The sequence below is a fragment of the Thermobia domestica genome, chromosome 9 (genome assembly GCF_964235325.1).
Source record: "Thermobia domestica chromosome 9, izTheDome1.hap1.1, whole genome shotgun sequence".
NCBI classification, from domain to species: Eukaryota; Metazoa; Arthropoda; class Insecta; order Zygentoma; family Lepismatidae; genus Thermobia; species Thermobia domestica.
In genome coordinates, this window is record NC_137462.1 from 83,429,292 (window position 1) to 83,456,715 (window position 27,424).

General features: G+C 38.5%; 2 protein-coding genes across 2 annotated transcripts in view; both read left to right on the forward strand.

Moving 5' to 3' along the window:
• Gprk1 (G protein-coupled receptor kinase 1) overlaps positions 1-27,424 on the forward strand; it is a 609,628-nt gene that overhangs the window by 337,199 nt on the left and 245,005 nt on the right. The gene's annotated exons all lie outside the window — the stretch shown is intronic.
• Positions 26,814-27,424, forward strand: part of LOC145694287 (uncharacterized) — a 129,769-nt gene continuing 129,158 nt past the window's right edge. Inside the window, exon 1 of the mRNA XM_081770376.1 lies at positions 26,814-27,169. Within this exon, the coding sequence (XP_081626502.1) occupies positions 26,814-27,169 (356 nt within the window). The remainder of the gene's footprint in view (positions 27,170-27,424) is intronic.

Genomic DNA, 27,424 nt, shown 5'->3' on the forward strand with positions numbered 1-27,424 from the left:
TATTTGTCGTAGATTCAGATCCCCTATACAAAGAATTGTGCAACCCACAGGACAATTTGATTCTACAAATTCAAAAAACTGTTCATATATATGAAGTGGTGAATCAGGCTCTATGTAAACAGTACAAATATACACGGTAATTGAGTCCAAAACCAGTTTGACAATTACACTTTCAAAGTTAGTTTCCCAGCTATTTACTTTTTGAATATTATATTTTGTAAGCGCAGCAAACAATACTCCCCCACCCTTAGTCTTTTTTTGTAGTTCAATATTTCTGTCTTGTCTCCAGACCACATACCTATCATCAAAGAATTCTGAGTCAGAATAATTTGTCGTTAAAGAAGTTTCTACCAAGCTAATAAAGTCATAAGAGTTAGATAAAACAGCATTATGAAAACAACTGGCTTTAGTACGCAGGCCATTGACATTTTGAAAGCACAAAGAAAATGTTTGGTTTTGATGTTTTGATTTTGATGGGTCACTGATTCTACCAAAGGAATAGTTACTTACTGGAAATGTTGGCTTCTGTTGTCTCTGATGGCAATTTTCCCGGCCATTTATTTTGGCGCTTGAGCTGCACCCCTAGTGCGAGGGTCCTGTTGTTTCCCTGCCCCGCCTAACACTGCCTTCCTTTTGTCCCCGAGGGGTCATCCACCTTCCGTGTTTTCCGCCTTTGGATTTCTCTTGAAAGCTGTTTTCAGTATTGCTAACCACACGCACTTTTTCTCTATCCACACTCTCGCCTTTATCTTCATTACTGGTACACACCACAGAATTATTAGAAACACTAGCACTAGCACCAAATTCACTTCTCTTATTATTTTCATCACTGCTACGACTTTCACGGAAAATTTTAAACACTGTGTTACTTGTTGTGTCAGCACGATAGATATCCCCTTCAATCTTCAGTTTATTAAACACTAACACTGCGTACCTTCCTTCCTTCCTTGCCTCTTGTAGTTTTTCAGACAATAATCGTCTTTCAGCAAGCACTTTTTCTGAAAACTGCTCATGAATATACACACGGGATCCCTGCAACTTGGGTTTCGCTTCCAAAATTTCTGCTTTCTTTTTGTACCGCAGAAATTTCACAACTATATCCGACTGGTTACGCCCCTTACCTAAGAGATGTGCACGTTCTATGTCATCATGTTCTATGTTAATCCCCAACTTTTTTTCTATAATATCTTTCACAGCCGCCTCACAGTCTTTCCATGATGGTCGCAAGCCTTCACTTTTGACCTGCACATTTCGGAAGATAAGATTGTTTCTCTTGCTCTGATTTTCGTTATAGTCACACTTCATTTCAAGTTCATCAATTTTCTGTCGCAAGTCACTGTTCTCGTCCTGCAAGTGGGCCACTTTTGCTTCTAGATCTTTCACTTCCTTTGAAAGGTCATCAAATTTCGACTGTAATTTGTCAATTTTTGCATCAATTAATCCAATCTTGTTCACGTTCGGTTCCATGCTGTTTAACTTTTGAAGGATGTCTTCTATTTTTTGTTCAAGAGCTTTGCTCACTGGCCCTGGATTTGTTTCAATGTTACCTATCAACAGCGCTATCAGCACAATTGCTAGGCAGATCGCCTTCCCACTTCTATATTTCTCCGTTGTTACAAGTTCTTCCTTCGAAACTTTCATTCCGAATGCTGCACTGAACCTGCCTATAGCAGCACGCCACTGCTGAATTGTAATGCCCATTGGGATGGAAACACTGATCACTCAGAGCTAATCCAAGACACGTCTGTTCTCTTCGACGGTCGCTGAAACACATGAAGCTGCACACACACACACACACACACACACACACACACACACATATATATATATATATATATATATATATATATATATATATATATATATATATATATATATATATATATACAGTGGCGTATCCAGGATATGATCAAGGGAGGGGCTAAACAATAGTTAGCTGCTTTATCCAGTGTAAAGCAGGATTGAAGCCCATTTTATCCAGTGTATAGCTGAGCGTCAAGGGGGAGCTGCAGCCACTATAGCCCCCCCTTGGATCCGCCTCTGTATCTCTCTCTCTCTCTCTCTCTCTCTCTCTCTCTCTCTATATATATATATATATATATATATATATATATATATATAATATAGCGTATTCGATATCAAATTTACCTTTCTGCAGTCTTCGTGTTCCTTCGCATGTTTTTCTTTGGAATTAATATTGTAACACTATCTCAGTTTGTTGGTGCTCTTCATATCACTTTCATTTCAAGTTGTTTAAACTTCTCTTTTGTAGATGTTTTTCCGATATCCTTTTCGGCTTTCATTTGATTCTTCGTCGTACTTCAACCGAACTGATCCAATCTGGTTCAAATCTGGCTTGGTAATAGAGCTTGACCTGTGCTATTACGTACATGTTCGTAAAATATTACTGTATATGTTGTGCAAACCTTTGTTTTCGAAATTATACATATAATAAATGAAATGAAGTACAATATTTTACGACTGAGAGTACGTTTTACTACTGTTAATTTATTTGATATATTCTTTGAGTTTTTTTTTTTTTTTTTTTTTTTTTTTTGGATTCCTTGTACTACTTTCAAAGTTGCTCTAACTTGTAGAACATAAATGTCTTGATCCTTCAAATTTCCTTCAGTCAATTCCTCATTTAATTTTGTTTCTTCGTAAAGTTTCTTTAAATGTTCCGTTGCTACATGATTTTTACATGTCACTTCCATCTTTAACTTCAATATTCTGATTTCTGATTTCTTACTTCTTACATATTTGTTTCTGTATTCTTTTGTTCATATTTTCCAGGAGAAATTTGCATTCATAGTAGACGCCACTATAATGAATATTTTATAATGACGGCATACCGGCGGGAGCTCATGTGGTTCGGATTCCACGTTAATCAGTAGATCCACGTCTCATATAGCCTCGCTGCTGAACGGGACGTAAAACTCAAAATCAATCAATCAATCAATGACGGCATAATCAGATCAGTTTCAGATCACACTGGATTTAATTCATACTACACGAGCGAAATGAGGCTTAAAGTTCTTTTGTATTCTCACATCACTTATTTAATTGTTTATACCAGTGAGATGTAAAACTAATTTGTGAGTTTTCAGTAAATTAGTATTTACTTGAGGATCCATGTGAGTCTTTCACTCACGCTATTTCCTAAGGACTATGCTTCATTTAAAATTTTTAACAAATATTGTCGTTATCATGTGTTATTTCTTACTCCCTAACATAACAGGTTTAAATCCTAGTCAATCCATTAATATCGGTACATGAATGTCGTTCAATTTGACATTAAAAAAAGAAAGAAAACTTGAAAAATTTAAGATTAGAATGCATTATGGTTCGCAAAAAGAACAATAAATCATTTACTTTTCCACCTAAGTGCAGTACGCATAACTAAATCATTGACTTTTCACAAATGCAGTAGGTTATTGTGAGTATCGTATTACTTATACGATAGAATTTGTTGCTAGAATATAGAAAGAAATAAAAACAACTTTCGTAAAAAAAAAAAAAAAAAAAAAAAAAGTTTCCAGATAATTCTAACAGTATTTTCCATTTTTAGAGCAAAATAAATCCGTTGAGCGGATTTGAGTAACATATTTAGAGCAACAAATATACTAAGTTGGATGTAGAAAGGGCATTGAAGTTAATACGTTTATACTTACCTGTATATAGCCACTTGAAATTTAGGGTAGACATCGAATCTCCGAAATTATCATATATAAAATATATATATATATGTACGTGAATGTGGAATGCATACAGATCAATATATGGTGCGTGGTATGAGATAGACGTATCCATGACAACTAACATCCCTCATGGTTTGGGTAGTGGAGGCGTTCTACAGTGCAGTACAAAATAATTGAAATGCCTCTGCAAAAATAAATATATTTCTAAAGAATTCTCATATATTGGCTTTTGTGTGCTTTCACGTATTACAGGTTATTTTAAAATTGATTTCTAGCTTCTGTAGGCATTCAGAGACAAATAAATAGTATTTTCAAATTCTGAAGTGGCATTTTATCCCTAATGCCATTGTTTGAAGTTCACTGGGAAATGCAGTGCTTTCTTTTCTTTCTTGCTATTTTTTTCAGTGATCAGCACTAAAAAGGGACTACATTTGGAGCCCTATTGATTAACCATTTTATTTTATTAATTACTGTTGAAATTTAACATTTCCTTATTATCATGTTCATCTTGTTATGGAAGATTACTTAATAGTTACACGTTTACCTTAAAACTGGTTTGGTTAACGATTTCTCAAAAGTTTAAATATTTTGTACGTTTATCTTATAAAATATGTGAACTTTTGAGAAATCGTTAACCAAACCAATTTTAATTTTTAAATCCTTCGACTAGAACTATTTTCTACATGTGAAGAGAATAGATTTAAAAATAAAACATTAATGAAGCCTCTAAAACCGCTTTATTACAGCAGTAATTTATATAATAGACTGTAAGACAGCCAATAATATTAAAAGTGAAGATACTAATAATCCCTTTGGAGGCAAGATTATAATAATACATGTTAATATATCAACAATTTAATTCATTGTAAAGGGAGACTATTCCGAATTACCACGTATGATATATGTATGTAATGTTATTAATATACACTTTTTGTTCACAAAAATCTAGATTGCCTTCCAGAGACCTAAGTCTAAAAAGTTGAACCTAGATCATTATGAAATATATTTTCCTTCATTCTGTTATGGACCAACTTGCGTATTCTTTAATAAAAGTAGACATCTGGACGTTGCTATCAAGTAAATGTACAAATTATATGTAAAAAACAATCATAAAATATGATTTTATAAAAAAAGGTAAAATAAAAAAAACTGGCATACTGCATAATTCCAAATTCAAGGCTGTAGAGCGTACACTGTCAGCAGAACAGTAACAGAAAAAAAAAAAAAAACAGGAGAATCAGTCATGCATTGCTTGTATAGTTGATAGCATCCTCTTTACTATGGATTCGAATCCTGTTTACAAAAAGTACTTTTCTTTAAAAAAAAATAATGAATCTACCTTTTATTGACCAGGAGCATCCGTGTATGATTCTAAGAAATTTATATTACAGCTATGTAATACAGGGTGGCCCCAAAGTAGGTATGCACTCCTGCATTGATCAAGTATAACATTCTAGCTTATAGGTTTATTTGCTTCGGCTGTTCCCAGCTTAAGTTATAAGTAAAAAGGCATTAAGAACAAATAATGAGGAAATTAAGTCTACCTGATGGATAACAAGAAATTATATAAAAAGCAATGAGTTGATCAGTGCGGGACTGTATACCTACTTTTGGACCACCCTGTATAATACATTAGAACATACATATTAAACAAAATCTCAACTCTTTCTCCTCTTGTCTCTAATGTATGCTCTTTATACAGAAAGTAGCGCGCAAACATGTTCATCCTAGAAACTATTTCTTTAGTATTTGGCACTTGGGGAATCATTGTAGAAGAAAATAAATTGTCATTAAACTATGTTTCTTCTAAGCACGGGAAGAATAACATGTAATAAATATACTGATAAAACCGGAAATTTGAATATTTTAGAAATTGGATCCTCTTTTTCCTTTAAGATTCGGAATTTTTGAGAATGCTGAATGGCGTATTTTTAATGAAGAGAATACGCCCAACTTAAACAAACTAATCCGCATATCGATACTTTCTGATTAAAGAAAGAGAAATTTAAATAATTTAGATTCTGTCCTCTTCCCTTTTTTAGAAGCTGAGTTCTCGAGAACACTGAAACATGTATTCCCTTACTTCGGAGATCTGGCGAACGAAAAAAAAAAAATAAATAAAAAATAAAAAAAATTAAAAAAAATAAAATCAAGCCTCCCCGTATCCTGCCTTATAATAGTGTTTCTCAAAATCTCGTCTTCCACAAAATTTGAAGGCCTGATAGTTTCTGAGGTGTGTTGATAAATGAATCAGTGAGTCAGTGGATTTTTACAGAAAGAGAAAGAGAGAGAGAGAGAGAGAGAGAAATACAGAAACAAGTAAGACAGTGGTGCCCACCCACCCTCAATTGTCTATCCGTAGGTGTTCTTCCATGAAAAAAAAATCTTTTCGATTAATTTTTACACCCCCTCAAACATATTTATATAGATTTTTAACTCCCCTCAAATATTTCAATGATGCAGTTTGCGTCATAGCCCCCCTTTGTGGGCACCCCTGATTAAGAGAAATTAAATACCGGTACAATTTCTCCCTTAGAAAGTAGTTTCAAAGTTTTAAAGCTTCAACGAATGTTTTCTCATAAAATCGTTCATAATTCAGCTAAAAAGTTGCAAATAATTGTTAACTACGACGTAGAATTCCTATAATGCTATTAGCGTTTAATAAAAAAAGTGTCTAATCATAAGACCAATTGATAGATCTTTTAGAGCTGAACAAAATGAAATGCGTGAGTTTAAAAGCTCATTCGTAAGTTTTCGAGAAAATGAGGACAAAACCAGTTGATTTGTAAAGCTAAAATTGATGCTGAATTAGAATCAAACCTCTTATTAAGATGAAACTCATACTAAAGTTTACTGTCATTAAGCTCTTCATTTCAGTACTAACAAGAAGACAGTTCATTGTATGGTTAATGAGATATGACCTAAAATTACGATTAACTCTTAAATTTCAATTTTTTTAAATGTAAATATGTGCACATGTAAGGCATATATCAGTCGATAAACCTAATCGAACTTGAAACAAAGTAACATGTGTGAGGGCAAATTCTTCTATGTAATTTTTGAGAAAGTGGGGAAAATCGAACTTATGTGGCGCTAAAAATGTCATTCATTTCCATTTTGAATTATTATATTTTCTTTTGCTGGGGGAAATTGTTAGGGATGCGCACGAGACGAGTCGAGACAGGATTTTCCTGACAAAATTCGAGTCGAGACACGGCTCTTCCAATAGAGAAATATACATTTTTCGAGTCGAGACATCACTTTTACGGCACAATTTCGAGTCGAGACAGCCACAAATCTTGTCTCGTGCGCATCCCTAGAAATTGTTATTTACTTTATATATATCAAAATACTGTATACAAATCAAGCATTCAATCAACAAGTTTGAACGATGAATAATTGCGAAAAATTTCCACTGACATTATCTACATATAGTGAGCTTTCTCGTAGCTATATGGATAGCGTATACGTCTTGGGCATGAGAAGGCAGGGTTCGATTCCCGGTACATGCCGGAGTACATGCGGTTCGGATCTGATGTTAGCCTGTAGGACAACGATTTATACGACTTTGCTGCTAAACTCTCATCAACAAACCAATCCTTGTCTGCCTCTAAATTGCTTGACTGAAACATCGAAAACTTGATATTAAGCAAAACGAATTACGGGCTTCAGGTTTGGAGTACAGTAAAGTGAAACGCACATGTCAGTGACTGATTTAAACTGCTTGTAATTTGTCTTTTTTATTAGTATTTACTTATTAATAAAACGCAGGACAGAACTGCAAGAGGCTATTTAATAAGGACGCAATGTCTTGCAAAAATAAAATGAAATCTTCTGAGTTTTACGTCCCACGGTGTAGAACTTGAGTTTTACGCCGGCTAGGCTAAAGGAGACGGTGATAATGAGAAAAAAAAACGAAATGGTGGAATGAAGAAAGTGGGAGGAAACGGGAGAACCCCGAGGAAACCCACGCACACGGTGTTTGTCCACCACAAACTTCACGTGGTGGGAGCAGGGTTTGAACCCGGGACCCCATGCACCAGAGGTGAACGCTCTACCACTGATCCACCACGGCCCCGCAATGTCTTGGAAAAGAACTGCAATGATTAATATTTTAACGGTAAGTTTTATCGCCTATTGCATAAAAATCATGGGTTTTATTCTCTGTGAAGATACATGTTAAGATTCTACATCAAACAATAGGTCAATGTAAACGCGTTAACTGTTCAGTGGCTATCTTTGAGCTTTCTGCGCATGTATGCACACATTTGATTCCTGGTAGGAATGTTTATCGCGGATACAAATCCTAGTAGTGTATCGAATTCTATATTAAAGAGCAATTTATTTATTTTATACTTCCTTTGGTTCATTACAATTATTGATTGGTATTTGCTCAGTAGGTGGGCCCTCTTTCCATTTCATATAGCTTTGGAGCTGAAACGGGAAGTTACACGTCAACCCGAGCAATCAATAAGATTCACATTTGATGCAGTTTCCGTGATGATTTTTTTTTAAAAGTACAAATATTCAGAATCTTTAAGAACTTCATTTCAAATTCATATTTCGATTAGACGTTGGGTCAAGGTCTTGATATTATAGGCATCACCTCATCACATTACTTGTGAAACTGAGGCAGAGGTGAAAAAATAATAATCAGAATAACTGCAGAGGGGAATTAAGGAAACCTCTCGTTAATAAGGCGAAGTTAACTATTCTCTTAAATATTTTTTCTAAGGTATAATTTAAAATAATGACATGTCTACTGTTGTAACCCGGAGTATATTTTTGAAGCCGTTTATTTTGGTTGATATGTTGGACTTAATCTTATATTTTCGTTGCCGAGGTTGTATTAGGTGTAGACTTACAATTGTGGAATCCGAACCACCGTAATGTTTTAAAATTTTAAAGCTGTCCCACCGAGTATGGAACCCGGAGCCCCGTGGACCAAAACCGCATACACAAAACATTAGACCAGTGCGTAGACGTGAATAAGAGATTGCTGTAGCATCTCATTATCTTCTGAGGCTAATGGTGGAAGGAAAGAAATGAGGGAAAACAAGAGTATCCAGATGAAACTCACACACACCGTACCGGGTTTGTCCACCACAAAATACGAGGGAGGATCAAAAAGTAATGCCTCCCTCATATATATATATATATATATATATATATATATATATATATATATATATATATATATATATATATATTTGTTACAGCTACTGACTTCTCTATGCATGACGTTATAAAGGTAGCCTTCCTCCACTAATGTAGTCTTTTCTTTTTGAGATTAAGTTATTAGAACCATGGGTCTAAAGCTAAAAGAAAGAGTCGTCATCGGATTTTTGGCGAAAGAAGGTTGTCCACCTAAGGAAATCCATATGCGCTTGAAGAATGTTTATGGGGATGCGGTAATGGACATTAGCCAATGTACGGCGTTGGGTGAAGAAGTTTAGCAACGGAGAAATAGAAATCGCTGATAAACCAAGAAGCGGCCGGCCGACAACATCGATCACAGATGCAAATCGAGAACGTGCTGAGGAATTGATTCGAGGAGACAGCGCATTACAGTTCAGAATGTTGCTGATGCTTTGAACATCTTGGCTCTGCCCAAGGAATAATGGCTGACTTGGAAACAATTATTGACTGTTGATAATCGGAGGAGGCGAGTGGACATTTGTCAAGAGCTCCTGGACGCATTTGCAGTTGAAAATCAAGACTTCTTCAAAAATGTGGGCACTGGAGAGGAGACGTGGGCATACCTGTATGACCCTGAGAGCAAAGTGCAATCCAAGGAATGGCGCCACAGTGCTTCTCTCCGTCCCAAGAAATTCAAGTTTTCCAGATCAACCCAGAAGATTATAGCAACAGTCTTTTAGGATACACAGGGTGTTATTCTTGTGGATTTCCTGCAAGATCATGCCACAATTAACAGCGAAACCTACGTAAACACACTTCGGAAACTTAAGGAAGCGCTACGAAAGAAGAGATCACTGAAAGACATTCATTCCATCAAACCCCATCACGATAATGCACGCCCACACACATCTTTTTTCAAAACTCAGGCGATTGCGAATATGGGTTGGTCAGTTGTGCCTCACCCACCCTACAGCCCTGATTTGGCCCCTTCTGACATCTGTTTGGCCCTTGGATGAAGTTAGAACAGCTGTAAAATCATGGGTCAAAAACCAACCTCCTGATTTTTTCCAAAGAGGTTTTGACGCCTGGGTTCAAAGATGGCGTAAATGTGTTCAAATCCATGAAGACTATGTTGAAGGGTAGGATTGTGTAGAGGATAGTTCAGGCTATGCGCTGCAATAGCTTGTCTTGTTCTATGTTCATTAATTCATTTTTTGTGACACAGAAAGCATTACTTTTCGATCCCTCCTCGTATTAATAGTAGTCAGAACTGAGTAATAGTTTTGTATTTTCTTATAAAGCTTTAGGGATACAAGTGTGCCTGCTACATAATATTCAGATTTATTTATCCGTTTGTTTATAAGACAAAATACGAAAGATATATGCGTATGTATTTAATAATTCAGAATGTTAAACTAATATATATATATATATATAAAATATCAATCGTTTAAAAGCTTGTTCTTTTCCGTTATTATTTTTATAGAATAAGATTTTATTTTTTTAAAAAATCTACTTATAACTACTGATCATATAATACATTTTCAAACAATATAATATTGAAATAAAACGTACGAGCCTCCGAACTAAACTTTCTCGCTCTAATGTTTTAAACTAAATCATGTTACTTGCTGTTATTAGTGAAACATTTTCTTATGAAATGAGAACAAAATTATATGATGTTTTCGGAAAACTTCGCCGGAAGAAAACAACTCGAGAGTAAATTACCTCATGTAGATATTTACGTAAGGAATACTTTATATAACATAAAATAGTCATTAGAGAAATGTACAGTTATGCAATATGAACAAAATCACCTGAGTCGTTCTTAAGGAAATCGTCTGAAAATAATTCGCCCCTAAGAATAAACTACCCTCGTATATATATATATATATATATATATATATATATATATATATATATATATATATATATATATATATATATATATATTGGAGCAAATGAGTTATGAAATAGGAACAAATCTTCTGAGTCGTGTTAAACAAGTCTCCTCTAAGAATAAACGATCTCTCATAGATTTTTCTCACAGAGCTGACTTACACCATAATATAGAGTTGTTAATGAAGTATTGCTATTTAAAATATGAACAAATTCGCTTGACCCTTTTTGTAAAAATCGTCCAAAACATCCTTAAGGATAAACCGACCCTCGTATATTATTTTGTGAAAAATGTGTCATTTCATATCTGGTTATTACGAAATATTTAGTTATGAAGTATGAAGAAAATAGCTTGAGTCGTTTTTGAGGAAATGGTCCGAAATTTTCACCCCAAAGAATAAACGAATCCTCGTAGAATAAACCACCAGAGAAATAACTTATACCATACTATAGGGTTCTTAATGAAATAAAACAAAATCATTTGAGTCATTTTTGAGAAAATGGCATTTTTTAGTTTTACCCTTCAGTAAACTACTCTTAATTTGGGAATAGAAAGGAAAATTTAAAAAAGTCTTGAATAATCCTTTAAAAACATGAATAATCCTTTTATGTTTTCGGCAGCCTGTAACTCCGAAATGAAGCATTTGTGCACCCAGGTTGGTCTATACTTTCCGTCTTATCTTGGTGTCGGAAATCACCTCCCAAACATCGGTGTTCTTTTGAAACACCCTGTAGAAAACATTGAAATTCAAAAAAGAAATGCTTTTAGAAGAGTCCTATCGTCGACAATATTCTTCCATTTTAAAAATTCAAATTTCTCTTCCTGGCAAAAGCTAGAATTGTTATGAAATTTAGCTGAAATAGTTTTGGGAGCATAATTTAAAAATAGAGAAAAGATTTTTGTTTAACTTCCCACGACGCTAAAGGAGATGGTGATAATGAGATGGATAATAATGGTGGAATGAAAAACATGGGAAGAAACGAGAGAAACCTGAAAATATTCACAATATCCACATCCACGGTGTTATCCATCACCAAGTTCAGGGATCCCACGCGTCAGAAATAGAAGTAACAAACAAATTATTATATTTTAAAATAAAGATTCATAATTTTAAGGGGTCTTCTTTTCGTGTTTGTATGTTTATGTTGAATATTAATTACAGAGTTACTTGGTGAAGGACTGCCGAGCAAAAGTTATTCACTTCTGGTTTATTTTCTACTGTAGTATATTCTAACATAGGGTAACTTTAGTGTGGCATGAAGGTTGTAGTACTGACATTGCAAGTAACGTGATTTTACTTTGATTCTTGAAATATCCAACCCTTTAGAAAGACCAGTTTCCTCTGAATCTTCTTGCAAAAGGCAGACCGTATGAATCACATGTTATAACAGAAAACAGAAGAATGTTTTCAAATATTCGTGCTTTTACCCTGCTGATATCGGTTTTCTCATAAAATTTTCCCTAGTTTTGGCTCCAAGGAAGGTAACCGGACAAAGGCATGTTTTTGGGGAGAGTCGAATTGGCAGTGAAACGAACAAATCTTGTAAAGTAGATGGTTAGTCATTGCAGTGTTTTTGTGGTTATAACATTTCTCCTACTTCCATCGTCTTTTTTTAATCGTTCTGTATTAAAAAATATATAATGGATCAAAATTGCAACTTAAAATTACAATAATTTCCTATTGTAGCTATTTTGTTTATCTACAACTAAGTTTTTATATACATATGCAATATCATCGCTCAATTTTCACTTCCTGACTGTTGCAGAAAGATAGGCTAGCTTCCTTTGAATAAGAGTATTTTTATTTGTACCCTAAAAATTTAATAAATCACTCGACTGTAAATGTTGGACATCTTGAAAATATAACTTTAATAATAAAATGTTTCAAGTAAATTTTCTAGATTGCTGTCAGTGTTAGGTTTAAATGCAATATATCGTCAAATAAATGTTCTTACGTTGTTGTCAGTGTTAGGCTTAGTTGATATTTTCCCATCCATTTTAATTTCGGGAATTGTTGAAAAGTTCTTGTGTCAAGAACAGGAAAACATATTCTTCCATCCTTTTGTGGTAAGTTGTAGGGCACATTTGTGAGAGTGAATGCGGAATATTTATTGAGCATTTTCTTTGAGGCTTTTACTTATTGAGCATTTTCTTTGAGGCCTTTCAAAGACAAGTTAACGTTGTTTTTTGCAATAGAAAAATCCTGCCCCCTCCTCCTTTACATTTTTGTGTTATCTGTTATGAGTAGATAACATTTTCTCTTAGTGTGTGTAAGAGAAAGCGAAAGAGACGAAAAGTGGTTCTACAATATCATCACGTACAAGAAGAGATGCAGCACTTTAAATTTGTATTCAACATGCTGAACCCTCGTCGCACGCCCTTATGTCCCCAGTATATGTGTCAGGTCTTTGCACGTGCTCTGGAAGTGAAGAAGCTAAGACGGGATATATTTGTAACGTATTTTTCTGTGTTCATCATGTTAGTATTTGTGTTAAATAATCATTCGTTACACATCTTAATACAAATAGAATACATTTGGTTATAAAAATATTTGTAACACAATATGTTAAAAAGCTTGAAGGGAGCAGGTGGATTCTTTACATAACAAATATAAAATTATCATTTTTTGTGTATATCTGTATGTGCCAATTTTTTATGTATATTTGTAAAATATCCTTTTATGTAGTGAAGTATTTAATTTATTGCTCACTAAAAGGTTTTCGTTAAAGATTATTTTAGGGTGCTGTTCGAGACTTACGGTCAGTACTTGAATACAAGACCGAGTCGTACTGCAGGTCTCGAGCCCGAGAGTGCGCGAGCGCGGTGTAAAATAGCCATCTCTGAACCTCAGATTCAGGTATATGTATTTCCTTCGTAAAATCAGCATTTATAAGTAGCTGGCGAGATAAAGCTTCACAACACGTAGCTTATGAAGAATCACCCGTTTTGAAACTAAAATCTAATTTTCTAAAGAATTAAGCATATCACAAATAGCAATGGAAGGTTCACAAACGTTAACTACGCGTTAAAACATTCAAATTTATCGCGTATATCAATTACGGCAAAATCTCTCCCATCTTGTGTTTGCCTCAATCCTAAATCTTTGGCCTATTTGGGGAGTGATGATTGATTTTTTAGAATAAATGTTGTACAGTGAACACTTTTCTGTCATTTCCGAAATTACTTAAGACTCACTGCGCCTTATGTACTATACCAGCGTTTCCCAACCTTTTTCAATTAGCAGCACACTACAGGTGTAACTTGAATTCTTGAGGCACACTCATATAGATATTATTATTATTATTATTATTATTATTATTATTATTATTATTATTATTATTATTATTATTATTATTATTTGTAAATATAAAATACAGTGGTATTTTTTCTCTGTGATTACTGATCTCCTCACAGAGAAGAAAACTCGATCACTGGTTTTCCCCCGTGATAAATCATTATGCATATTTTCCATTCTAAATTAAAACTTGACAACAATTGCAATGAAATATAGTACTCAGGTTTCTAAAAATACAATTCCTTTTACGAAAACTGTATCCAACCTTTCACAAAGAAGGAAGATCACTAAATAATGAAGGAACAAACAAATCTCTTACTTTTAAAACACAAATGTAGGTAATTTGTATGCACGTTTGCTTTGTCGAAAGGATTGAATGATATTTTAAAATTTCAAGTTACGAAAGTGTCTGCAACAATAAAGAAGCAATAATGGTCATAACAATGATAACAAATGCTTTTTTCAACGTTAAAAATGTACAGAAAAGTAAGTTAGTGTGAAACTTAAAATTGTAGATTCATGGTAGAGGTTCATAGTAATGTGAAATACAAATATACATTTTTCCCTGTCTTGCAATTTGATTGCTATAGAATTAATAATTTTGTTTCAATTTTCTCGCGGCACACCAATGGCCCACTCGCGGAACACCGATTGGGAAACGCTGTACTATACCTTCTGAAAACGTTTGTCTAAGCTTAAATACAGTCATCGTATTGCATTGAGTGTGCATATAGTGCTGTAATTCTTATTCTCAAGTGTAATATTCCTTTGTGATTTTTCTACTTTATTCAAAACTTTGATTACAGAACCAAATTATTTGAAAACGCTTTTAAAAAGCAAAAAACTGTCTACTCATCCATATTACGAAACATGCGGACTTTTTGGGAGAAGGAGAGAGCGATTATGGCCTTGAAAAGGTGAAAGTACTACAGTCCTTTCAGAAATTTAGTAATTTTTCAGATACGATATTTTATATGCGTGCTTAATAAGTTCACAGTGACATTTTCAATATTGAATATTCTTCCTTATTTGTACTTGCAGTACAAAACAGTTGCACGATTTTACTTCGTTCTCCCTTCAGTTTTTCTAAGGGAATGCCGGGATTGTATCTAAAAATAAGGCTGTCGTCACATCCTTGCAATCTCTGACTATTTCAAGTACAGATACAGATACCTAATTAAATAATTATATGTAAAGTCCATTTTAACATCTTATCTGCGTTTGATTGTCAACTGAATATTTTTAATCACTGAACGGCGTCGGGATGTGGCGCCCCCATCGCCCAGTTCTTCGGAACTGCAATCAGCCACTGGTCCTCCAGGTTGGGGGTTGGGTTGGGCCGATCACCCAATCTGTAAAAATACCGATCGCTGCAGAAACCAAAAATGCCTCGGATGAAGCCGGACGGATCTTCTGACTTGACCCCTGCATGGATATGGACTTGAGCTTTGGTTACTATTGGACGACGCTGGACCCGGGATCGTGGGACCGAGGAGTGAAACGTGTTTGCACCCAGCCGGACCGGATGGAGTGATGCCCGGAAAGGGAAAGCTGGGAGTATGCAGCGCAGGGATCTCCGAAGAATCACTGATCTCTTCCCCAAACACGGTGGGACGTGGGTCTTCTCGAAAGTACCCATCAGTCGGTGTTTCAAGTGGCCCTGGCTCCTTGTCAGTTTGACTTGGAGTCACAGCTCAGCTTGTTGACAAGGGTGGAGCAGGTAGGACCTGCCCATCTCGTTGGACGCCTCGAACGATGACGGGGAAGTTGAGAAGACTTTGGGTTTACTATACCTATGGTTTGGGTTTACTATACCTATGGATCTGCATCAAACACCTTCTTCAGAAAATACTCAGCAAAGCAAAGTGAACACAGTACCCAGATATTTAATCATTGCAGATAAGTCAGACGCGACAGCTGGTTCTCTACACAAGTTATCGCCGTTCGTCATTTATAAACAGATTTGCCATATTCCCACGGGTACTTTCCCGGATGGCCACATCAAGAAACTACGTAATGGTACCTTGTTAATACACACCACTACTGATAAGCAGTCTACTCTTCTTTTGAAGTGTCAGCAGCTTGGATCAGTGCCTGTTGTTGTTCAACCCCACCGCCAATTGAATGTTAGTAAAGGCGTGATTACCTGCAGAGATTTGCACGATGTGCCGGTGGAGGACATCCTGGAAGAGCTACGCGCCTCAAATGTTATAGACATGCATCGTATATCTGTGAAACGGGATGGGCAACTGGTAGCCACTCATTCTTACATTTTGACCTTCGATCTACCTACATTGCCGCCTACTCTGCGTGTTGGCTACCTACAACTGAAGATTCGACCATATATACCGTTGCCATTGAGATGTTTTAAGTGTCAACGCTTTGGTCATTCCGCCCCCACTTGTAATGGATCCGCCACTTGTGGTAACTGTAGTGAACCTTCCCATGGATCTGACAAGTGCAACGCATCTTCTAAATGCGTCAATTGTAATGGTGCCCATCCTGCTTGGTCCCGGGATTGCCCAAAGTTTACCGAGGAGAAAGCGATTAAAGAACTGATAGTCACTGAGAAGATCTCTGCTGGTGAGGCTCGCCGCCGCGTGCTGCCCAAACTGCCTGCTGGTGGCAGTTATGCTTCCCGAGTATCCTTGACCACGACTGGCACCCAAACCTGTACTGCAAGCACCCAGACCACCTTTGCTGCTGCTTCTGCCGCTGGCTGTATTTGTGGAGCATCTCAACCATCTAGTACAAGCAAGTCTACGGGTACCATGACTCGTTCGCGGCATTCTCCGTCGCCTGCCTCTGCTGCAGTACCTACCTCACCTCGCTCTCGCCGAGAGAAATTTCTAAAAACTACACCAACTGCTACTTCTACACCCCCGAAGGACAAGAAGAAAGGTTCTCAATCAACGCCTGTTTCCACCGGCTCTTCGAAAGCGGCTCGTCAGCCCTCTGTTAGTTCTCCTAACTCGAAGAAACCTAAACCATCTTGCAGTCCCTCTGCTGATGATGCCTCTTCAATGGATGGTGTGGAAGAAGACGCCTGTGAAGCTTTTCACGAGGTGACTCCGCGACGCCGTAAGAAAGGCAGTGGCAAATTTCTTGTTGTCGATTCTGTTTAAATCATGGCCCTGCTTCAATGGAACCTCAACGGCTTTTCCACTCACCACGAAGAATTTCGACAGCTTCTCTCGCTTTTGGATCCGATTATCTTCTGTTTACAAGAAACTCATTTCACACCCACCACCAACTGTCTTCTTCGTGGCTATACTGTCTATCGCCAGGATAAGATGACTGACGGTCGTGCTGTTGGCGGTGTTGCCATTGGTGTCTCTGGGCTCTATTATTCGACACTGCTCCATTTGACTACGACCCTTGAGGCGGTTGCAACACGAGTGTTTCTTCCGCAGCCTGTTACCATCTGCTGTGTCTATCTCCCGCGTTCCACGGCCTTCACTGCCGCTGATCTGGACAACCTCTACAGCCAGCTTCCAGCGCCTGTCATTCTGGTTGGCGATTTCAACGCCTACAATGTCTTGTGGGGATCTATCCGGACCGACCCTCGTGGCCGAGCACTGTCCACTTTCATCACGAACCAGCCTTTGATTCTTCTGAATGATGGCAACCCAACACACTTTTCCGCTGCCACAGGGACTTTTTCACATATTGACCTGTCTTTGAGTAGCCCAGCCTTAGGAGCTCAACTGAAATGGCGCGTACACCCGGATCTTTGTAGCAGCGACCACTTTCCCATTGTACTCACTGGACTACAGCTCCCTCTACCGGGACCGTCGTCTCGCTACAACCTGCGTCAGGCTGACTGGACACGCTTTGCTGCGGCCTTTGATTTTACACCGGATCCTAGGTGGTCTGTAGATACATACTGTGCAGCTCTTCACTGCAGCATCCAGATAGCAGCTGATGCGGCTATTCCTGTCCATCATGGTCTTCCTCGTCGTCGTGTTGTTCCTTGGTGGTCTGCAGAAATTAGCCAAGCTATCCGTGCCCGCCGACGATCCTTGCGTGCGTTTCGACGTGCCCCTAGTGAAGTCAAGTTAGCTGAGTTTCGCCGCCTCCGTGCTCGAGCACGGTATTTGATCAAGCAGGCTAAACGCCGCAGCTGGCGTGTGTATGTCTCATCTCTTTCTGTGCAGAGCACCATCTCCGAAGTGTGGTCTAAGGTTCGCCGTCTCCAAGGACAATCCTCATCTACTGGTGTTCCGGCCTTGCTTATTGATGGTCATCTTGTAACGGAGCAGGATCGAATTGTGGCGGATTTGGGTCGCCATTTCGCTGCTGTCTCCAGTTCTGGAAACTATCCTCCTGCCTTCCTGTCTGTGAAACAGCGTGCGGAGCGTATACCCCTTGCCTTTCGCTCTGATAACAGCGAGAGCTACAATGCACCTTTTAGTGCTGATGAATTGTCTTCTGTTCTACGCTCTACGAAGGATACTACCCCAGGTCCGGATAATATTCACTATGCTATGCTTCGGCATCTCCCTCCTGAGGGACTCCACCATCTTCTTACCCTCTATAACCGGATCTGGACTGAAGAGGTTTTTCCTACTGCCTGGCGTGAAGCCTATATAATTCCGATCCTGAAACCGGGCAAGCTTGCAACGTCTTCTGCCAACTATCGGCCGATTGCCCTTACCAGCTGTCTTTGTAAAGTCCTCGAAAAGATGATCAACGCCAGGTTGGTGTGGTTTCTGGAGCATCATGGCCACCTCTCTAATTTTCAGTGTGGATTTCGGCGATATCGTTCCACGTCCGATCATCTTGTTCATCTTGAGACTGCCATCCAGGACGCCTTTCGCCATCAGGAGCATCTTGTCGCCATCTTTTTCGACCTGGAGAAGGCCTATGATACGGTTTGGCGTTATGGTATCTTGCGGCAATTGCACGCATGGGGCGTGCGTGGACATATGGGATTTTTTCTCCAGCATTTCCTCCGCGAGCGCTCCTTTCGAGTGAAGCTTGGATCCACATTGTCTCGATCTTTTTCTCAGGAAACTGGTGTTCCACAAGGCAGTGTTCTCAGTGTGACTTTATTTGCTGTGGCTGTGAACAGTGTTATGGCCGAACTTTCACCTTTTCTGCATGGGCTGCTGTATGTGGACGACTTCACCATCTACTGTCGGTCACATGACCTTCGCACCATCGTTCGCCAGCTACAACTGACACTTAACCGCCTTCACCATTGGTCTTCCCACACCGGCTTTCAGTTCTCCTCACTAAAGACGAAATGTGTCCACTTCTGTCGTCTGAAGAACTGTGCTTTCAATCCGGAACTTTCTTTGGGCCCTATTCGTCTGTCATATGTGGAGAGTGTTCGTTTTCTGGGCCTTGAGTTTGATCGCCGCCTTGCATGGACTGCCCATATTCGCCAGCTGAAGTATAGTTGTCTCCGTGCGATGAATTTGCTGCGCCTGGTTTCCCATACCACTTGGGGTGCTGACCGAGTTGTGCTGCTTCGACTGTATCGGAGCCTCATTCGCTCTAAGATGGATTATGGTTGTGTGGCGTATGGTTCTGCCCGTCGGTCTGTCCTCCGTCACCTGGACACTGTTCACCATCTGGGCCTTCGCATTGCGATTGGTGCTTATCGCACAAGTCCGATCCTCAGCTTATACGTCGAAGCCAACGAACCATCTTTGGATCATCGTCGCCAGTTGTTGCAGCTGAGATACTTGCTTCACCTGCGAGCTTCCATTGATCACCCGTCTAGTTTCACCCTGGATGCTGGTGCTCGTCTTCAACGCTATCAAGCCCGACCCACTTGCACCCGGCCTTTTGGCATTCGTGCCCTTGAGCTTTTAGCTGACCTTGACGTCGATCTCCCTGCGCTTTCTCCGCTGGGTTTCCTGCCTCTTCCACCTTGGCAGCTTTTGCAGCCTGTGATCAATCTCCACTTGTTGCGGTTCAAGAAGGCGACTACTACCGATTTGGAATTTCGGCAACAGTTTTTGTGCCTCCTCGCCTCTTATCGAGGCCACAGTCTTATCTTCACTGATGGGTCCAAGCAGACTGATGGCTTAGGGAGTGCTTTTGTCCTGGATGCCCACCGTTTCAGGTTCCAGCTTCATCCATTCTGCACCGTATTCACTGCAGAGCTGGTTGCCATCTTGGAGAGTCTCCATCATATCCGCCGTCGCCATCTTCGCCGTGTGATCTGCTCTGATTCCAGCAGCGCCTTACATAGCCTAGCCGATGTCACTTCTACGCATCCGCTGGTCCAGCAAGTCCTCCTTACTTGTCATGCACTACTTGCTGAGGGCTATGATGTAACGTTCTGTTGGGTGCCTGGCCATGTTGGCATCCCTGGCAATGAGTTTGCTGCTGCTGCTGCGAAGGAGGCTGCTGTTGCTGGTCGACGCTGTCTTCTTCCTGTTCCTAGCTCTGATGTCTGCTCGGTGTTTGCTCACGTTCTCCGTCAACGCTGGCAATCCTCCTGGGATGAGCAGATTCACAATAAGCTGCATGCAGTGAAGCCCCGCCTTGGAGTCTGGTCGACGAGCTCCCGATCATCTCGCCTGGAAGAGCGGACTTTGGCCCGCCTTCGAATTGGACATAGTCATCTCACTCATGCACATCTTCTGCAACGTACACCTCCGCCTGTGTGTCGTCATTGTGGTCAGCCCCTGAGTATTCGTCACCTCTTCGTGGAATGTGTGCCTCTTGCTGCTGCCAGACTTTTGTTTGGACTGCCAGCTGACCTCGCTACTGTTCTCGGCGATGATGAAGCCACTGTGTTAAAGCTGTTCCAGTTTTTGCGGCATTTGCATGTTTTGACGGCGCTTTGACTTTCTTCTGTGTTCCAGTGCTTCAGACCTCCGATCTGTGTACAATTTTCCATTTTTAGTGCTAGCGAGTGCTAGTTTTACTATCTGACCTTCACCGCATTCAGTGACTCGTCTGTGTTTCCGTCGTTTGTATTACTGTTTCTTTTACGACCAGTGACGGGTGCAAAAGACCTTCGTTGTCGAGGCACCCTCCCCAACCCCTTTTCCATTCCATTTAATCACTGAAAGTCCTTTGCAATGGAAAATGAAGGAAAATAAAACACGATCTAAAGTTAATGAGAGGTGACAATGAATCAAAGAAATAGTTTCGTTAATTTAGAAATATCGAGGAAAGAAAACGTGCCACATTTAAACATCTAATGAGGTATGTTTTGTTCGATGATTAACATATCGTTCTTTGGAAATTGACACCACCAATCAAACTACAAATAAAAGTTATGGGCCTCCGCATTAAACTTTCTCGGTCCAATTCCTAACTCTTTGAGGAGCAGAAAAAGGAGACGGACACGTTGAGCGGGACATATGTACTATTTTATTTATCATGCTTTTCAAAACACAAATATTCTACTATTTCGAGTTAATGCTTACACCTTCTATTGGAAAATATGGAAAATACTTAAGTGGTTTGCGTTTCTAACCATCAACACCAAAGTATATGAGAGATATGAGGAAACATGGTAAGTGTCCACTGCCCTTCAAAGAGTTGTGCTGCAGTTATTAATGGAACATTTCCTTCTGGAATACCAACCAAATTATAAGGTTATTTCGGAGAATGTTACCCAAAGAAAACTCACTCGTTCCAAAAGTAAACTAGTTCGTGTAGATTTGTCTATAACAAAATGACTTTTGCAGTATATAGGTAATGAAATATTAGTATAAAAAATAAAATTGCTAAAGTTGTATTTCACACAACTGTCAAAAAACTACTTCAAGAGTAAACTATTCCTTGTGGATATTATCATGGAAGTTATTATGCAACATTATGGGAATATTAATGAAATGTTTATTTGTGAAGTATGGACAAAATCGTCTGAGTCATTTTCGAGAAAGTAATCAGAAAACAATCCCAACCAAAGAGTAAAATTGCCTTCGTAAATGTATTCGTAAGGAATAAATTAAGCAGCATTGTAGAGTTATTAACGAAATATTTATATTTGAAATATGAACAAAATCATCTGAGTTATATTTGAGAAAATCGCCCGAAAAAATTCACGCCAAGAATAAATCACCCCTCGTAGTTTTTTCTTTTTCTTTTTTCTTTTCTTTTTTTTTTAAAGGACAATTGAGCTATACCATATTGTAAGTTTAAGGATAAACTGCTACTCGTATGAAATAAGAACTGAAGCTCTCGTGATTAATATAATTGTTCTCGAGCAATGATCCAGATGAATTCCACGTTGTCCATCGTTTCGAAAAGTTATAAGTCCATGTTATAAGTTCTCGAAACGTTGCACGATGTTCAATTCACGTGGCTGATTGCCCGAGAGCAACTATATTTACTATGCGTATATTTTTGCAGACAGATAAATTATGCCATACACTCAGGTAATTAACGAAATATTTACTTACGAAATATGAATAGAATTACCTGTGTCGTTTTTGAGAAAATCGTCTGAAAAAGTCATCCATAATCGAGTGAACTACTACTATACTTGATTTTTCTAGATATATAACATATATTACGGTATGGGCTTCTTATTGAAAAATTGATTTATGAAATATAAACAAAATTGTTAGAGCCGTTTTTGAGAAAATAGCAAATTTTGATCTTCACCCTTCAATGAACTATCCTTTATTTTAGGGGTAGGAAAGAAGTTGGTAAAATTCTCCCGGAGAATCACATAAAAAACCTTAAGTTTAAAATCAGATTGAAATACGTTGAACGATATAGCATGTAGGCGAGTGAAAATATTTACATCGAGACGAATATACGGACAGATGACGAAAAATCACTTTTTCGGTACCTATTGACCGTGAAACGTGTGAATCCCTTGAAATTTCGAATTCGATTTTTCTTTTTCCCACGATGGTCGTAATTTTTCATTTCTCCTTTCATCTATCAAAAGTACAAATGGAAAATTAAATGGAAAAATACCTTTCTCAGTATCAATTCCATTCAAATAATTTTCGCCGAAGATAGAACACTGCTCATGTGTTCGGTAATTGGGTAGATTAAGGCTTTAGCCAAAACGAGAAGGCGTAGTATATTCGTTCTGTGTATGCATAAAATAAGTGATAAGTATGTATGCGTCATTTAAACTGGAAATCTATCCAATAGTCGCCTAATTTTTCTTCATCTCTCACATCGCCACATTTTTCCGTATGTTAATTTTCTCTCGTTGTCACCCAGTTTTGCGTCTACCATTCTTCAAAAGTCAAAAAGTATGTGGTGTGCTCTCAAGGATTTTTTTAAAGTAGTGAAATAATTTTCTTTACTACATAAACAATAAAACCAGAAACCAATGACCTATAATGTTAATGCATTCCTTCTGGTAATCTCTTTCAACACCTCTTTCATATCTATATTGTTTTTTATTTCCTGTGAATAATTAATGAGTCATTCAGATGCAGTTGCCAAAGTACAGGGTGTATCAGAAAGGACTTTAAAACTTTGAAAACTCACATTGATTTATTTATTTAGCTTACACAGACATGATTCTGATGTCATTTTGTAACAAAATACATCGTTTTTTTTTTAAACCTTACATGTAAAGAGGTTCAATGCGGCTTCCATTGGTGATGGCACACACATCCCATCTGAAACCTTACTTACTTTACATCTTCAGACGTACGGGGACGACCTGAAGATTTGTTGTCTTACTGAACATCCAGTTTCAAGGTCTACTGGGAGGATCTTTACCATACTTTGTACGAAAATCACGTTGCACAGTTGTCGCAGACTTGGATTCTTCAAACTAAAACACACAGCTAGCACGCTCGGGACCAGTAAAGGCAATTATCTTTACTGCAACTGCCGCTAGCGCTTGCGGCAGCTTGTTTCTGAACTAGTGTACTACATGAGTCAAAACTTGATGCATTTTGCTACAAAATGACACCAAAACCATGTCTGTAAGATAAATGAATCAATCAATATGAGTTCTCAAAATTGTAAAGTCGTTTTTGATACACCCTGTATGTGTCTGCGTGCTGTATTCAAATATGCTGTTCTACCATTGGTTCACAAGAAATATGTATACCGTGAGGCAAATACCTTAACATTATTTACTCATACGGTAACAACAACGTAAAGACGATAGTTTTGAGTGGACGCAACGCGTAATATAGTAGATTCTAATTTTGAGAGTCAGGCTTCAATGATAAACACTTCTGAAAATTGAGATTTCAACATCGATAAATACATTCACATTTTATTGTAAATGTAGGTTTGAGATAGACAAGTGAATGAAATGTAACCTTATTTGAAATTGTTGTACATATTCAACTTTCAGTAAAGGAATATTCTGTAGTTGACTACATTTTTCATTTTATTGTGTTCGATAACAAGTACAGATATTGCAGACTGGTGATTTATGTCTCTAGGATATGTTCATAACAAGAAAATACATTGTAACGTTTATTGTCCGTCTTTTGTTGTTCGTGTGTCTGGCGAGCTAGAAGGCACTTGAATGCCCTGGATTGTCTCAAATGCCCCTCTAACCGTCGTGCTGCAGGAGCTTCAAGGGAAATATCGGATTAAACTTCTCGGAAGGAATTGAATTCTAAGTCGGATTAGCTAGCTATGATCAATAAATCAATCTTATGCGACCTGGGTCAGATAGGTCTTAAAATTCCACGAATGGATCATTCCAGACAGTTACAGAATCTTCGGTTTTCTTCGTGTCCCCGTTCATTACGTTCTGCTCTCCGGTTTCTAAGTGAGTAATGAAACGTTTATTTGGACAATTAATTCTTATAAGTTTCAAGAAGATTTAGTGAGCAGATTTCAAGGTCTTGCGTAGCAATAAATCGAATGACAAGGTTATTAGCGGATGAGAATAAGTGAAGTTAGACATAAAAAATATGATTTGGTATCAATTGGCGTAGAACTGTAAACGTTTATAGAGAACTAATGGTGTATCACCAGTTTTTATTCGTGCTTTTTAAGTTTCGGTTTACGATTTGATTTGATTTTGAGTTTAGTCTCTTTCAGCAGCGAGGCTATATGAGACGTGGGTCTACAGCTGAATGTGGAATCCGAACCATATAGGCTTCGGCCGGGAATGAACCTGGGACTCCCACGCCAAAGGCATGCATGCTAGCCACTTAGCCACGAGGGTGCTCCTGTGAAGTTTGGAAGTATGATTTTGTCTCCGGATATAATTTATTTTAAACGTAGGAGTTAAATGTAGAGACACTGTATGAGTTATCAATTTGTATTCATTTCCAAAGTAGTACCTTAAAAAAAAGTTAGGATTTCTTTTTCTTTTTCATTATGAAATAAGTTTCAGGGGAGATTTTTTATTTTATGTCGGGGGCACATTGGCTCATTGGTAGAGCGCTTGACTCTGGTGCATGGGGTCCATGGTTCGATCCCCAGTTAAGTAAGTTTGTGGACAACATTGTGTTCGTGGGCTGCCTCGGGTACTTTGTTTCCTCCCACATTCTCATTTCATCAATTCTTCAATCATTATTCACTTGCCTTAATCATTCGTCTCCCTTAGCTTAAAAGGTATAATCGTAGAACGTTAAACTGAAATACTTCATTTCATTTTATTTGTCTATTTATCTATATAATATACTATCTGATGTCTTCCTGTCTTTAATACGTCTCCGCAACTATTTTTTTTTTCGCAATATATATCACAGCTTCTAAAAAGTGTTGAGCCTTTTGTAAACGAGATGGCGTTAGCGTTCCAAATCTCAGGGTATATCATTTGCAGCGGATCGTACTAACTTCTTAAATAGAAGAAGAGCTGAGCTCGTAGGATACGGTCACGTTTCGTTTTCGCTCCTGAAGCCAGTTTGAAAAATGACCTTACAGCCAATGCACTCTCAGTCAATTCAAGACAATGCAAACATTAATGACCAAATCATCACCCCTGAGTCTCTCAAGATCGCGCATGATCAGGCTTTTGCACAAGATGACAAACTTACAGTGCTCAACATTTTGCTGTTGGCTCATCGTCACTGCATAGATACAAATACTTGGACTTGGGCTGCTCGAGATCTAACTCGTGAGAATTCATCTACATCTGCGGCGCTATCTCCTTATCAAACTTTAGTGCCTTCCAGTTCCGGGAATAAACATCAGACTGAACCCCCAGACGATGGATTCCAACCAGCTAAATGGATATGCAAAGCCAAGTCATCTGCTCAATCTGTAACACCTGTTCCTACCTCCGACAAATTTACGGCCCTTTCAGAAACCAATACTGAAACAGAACCAATGGATGCTATTAACGAAGTTTCCAAAACTTGGATGTATGTATACAACTGCCCGTATTATCGGGGTTATGAAATAATAGACAGGATGCAGAAGAAGTGTAAAGAAACCCCTTCTTTTCGCTTCATGAAAGGCTTTCTCAAGATTAAATGTGCCCTTCAGGAGGACTCTCAATTATACAAGAAATCTGTTCGGAAGAAGATCTAGAATATGCCACTGAAATAAAGAAAAAGAATGAAACGGTTAAGGCAGTGATACGTAAGGAGTGTATCGAAAAGTAGTTAGCAACATTGGGGGTGTCGGTGTGCACTTGCGAGGCTGCATAGACGGCAAAACCTGGAAGCACCTGTTCAGTTGAAGTCTTGTAAACGGATAGCTGCGTGCTTGTTGCTGTGTTCCGAGTTGAATGGGAAATGTCGCGTGTGAAACGTGAAGTGAAGTGGGAAATCCTGCACAATCGGTGCACCGTCAAAGGCATAACATCAATCAGATAGGAAAAAAGTGTGGGGTTCATCATACAACTGTGAAATCGGTCATTGGTAAATTCGGTGAACATTACAGCTTTGAAGATATGCCGAGATCCGGGCGAAAAATGGGTCCCAGAAACCCTGGACTCGACTGTGAAGTTGTGCGGTTGATACACCAAAATCCATCAATGTCTGTGCGGGATTTGGCTACCAAAGCGAGAACGTCCATAGGAATGATTCAGCGTATCAAGGCCAGACATAATTTGAAGACCTATAAGAAGCAAAAACGTGCGAAACAAACACCAAAGCAGAGACAAACGGCACAAACAAGAGCCCGCAAGCTGTATGACAACATCGTAAAGTCACCAGAGCGATGTGTGTTCATGGACGATGAAACGTACGTAAAAGAGGACTCAAAAACACTTCCGGGACCCCAATATTATATTGCACGCAATGCTGGGGATGTATGTGCTGCACAGAGGTACGTTGACGTGGAAAAATTTGGGAAAAAAGTACTGGTATGGCAGACAATCTGCTCCTGTGGTTTGCGCTCCGGTATTTTTATGCAGAATCAACCATAAACGCTGAAGTGTACCGAAAGGAATGTCTACAAAAATGACTGCTGCCATTGTATAAAAGGCATGCAATCCCCCCTTGTGTTGGCCCGACTTAGCAACAGCACACTATGCTAAGACGACAGTACGGTGGCTCAATGAGCAGAACATCGAGTTTGTAG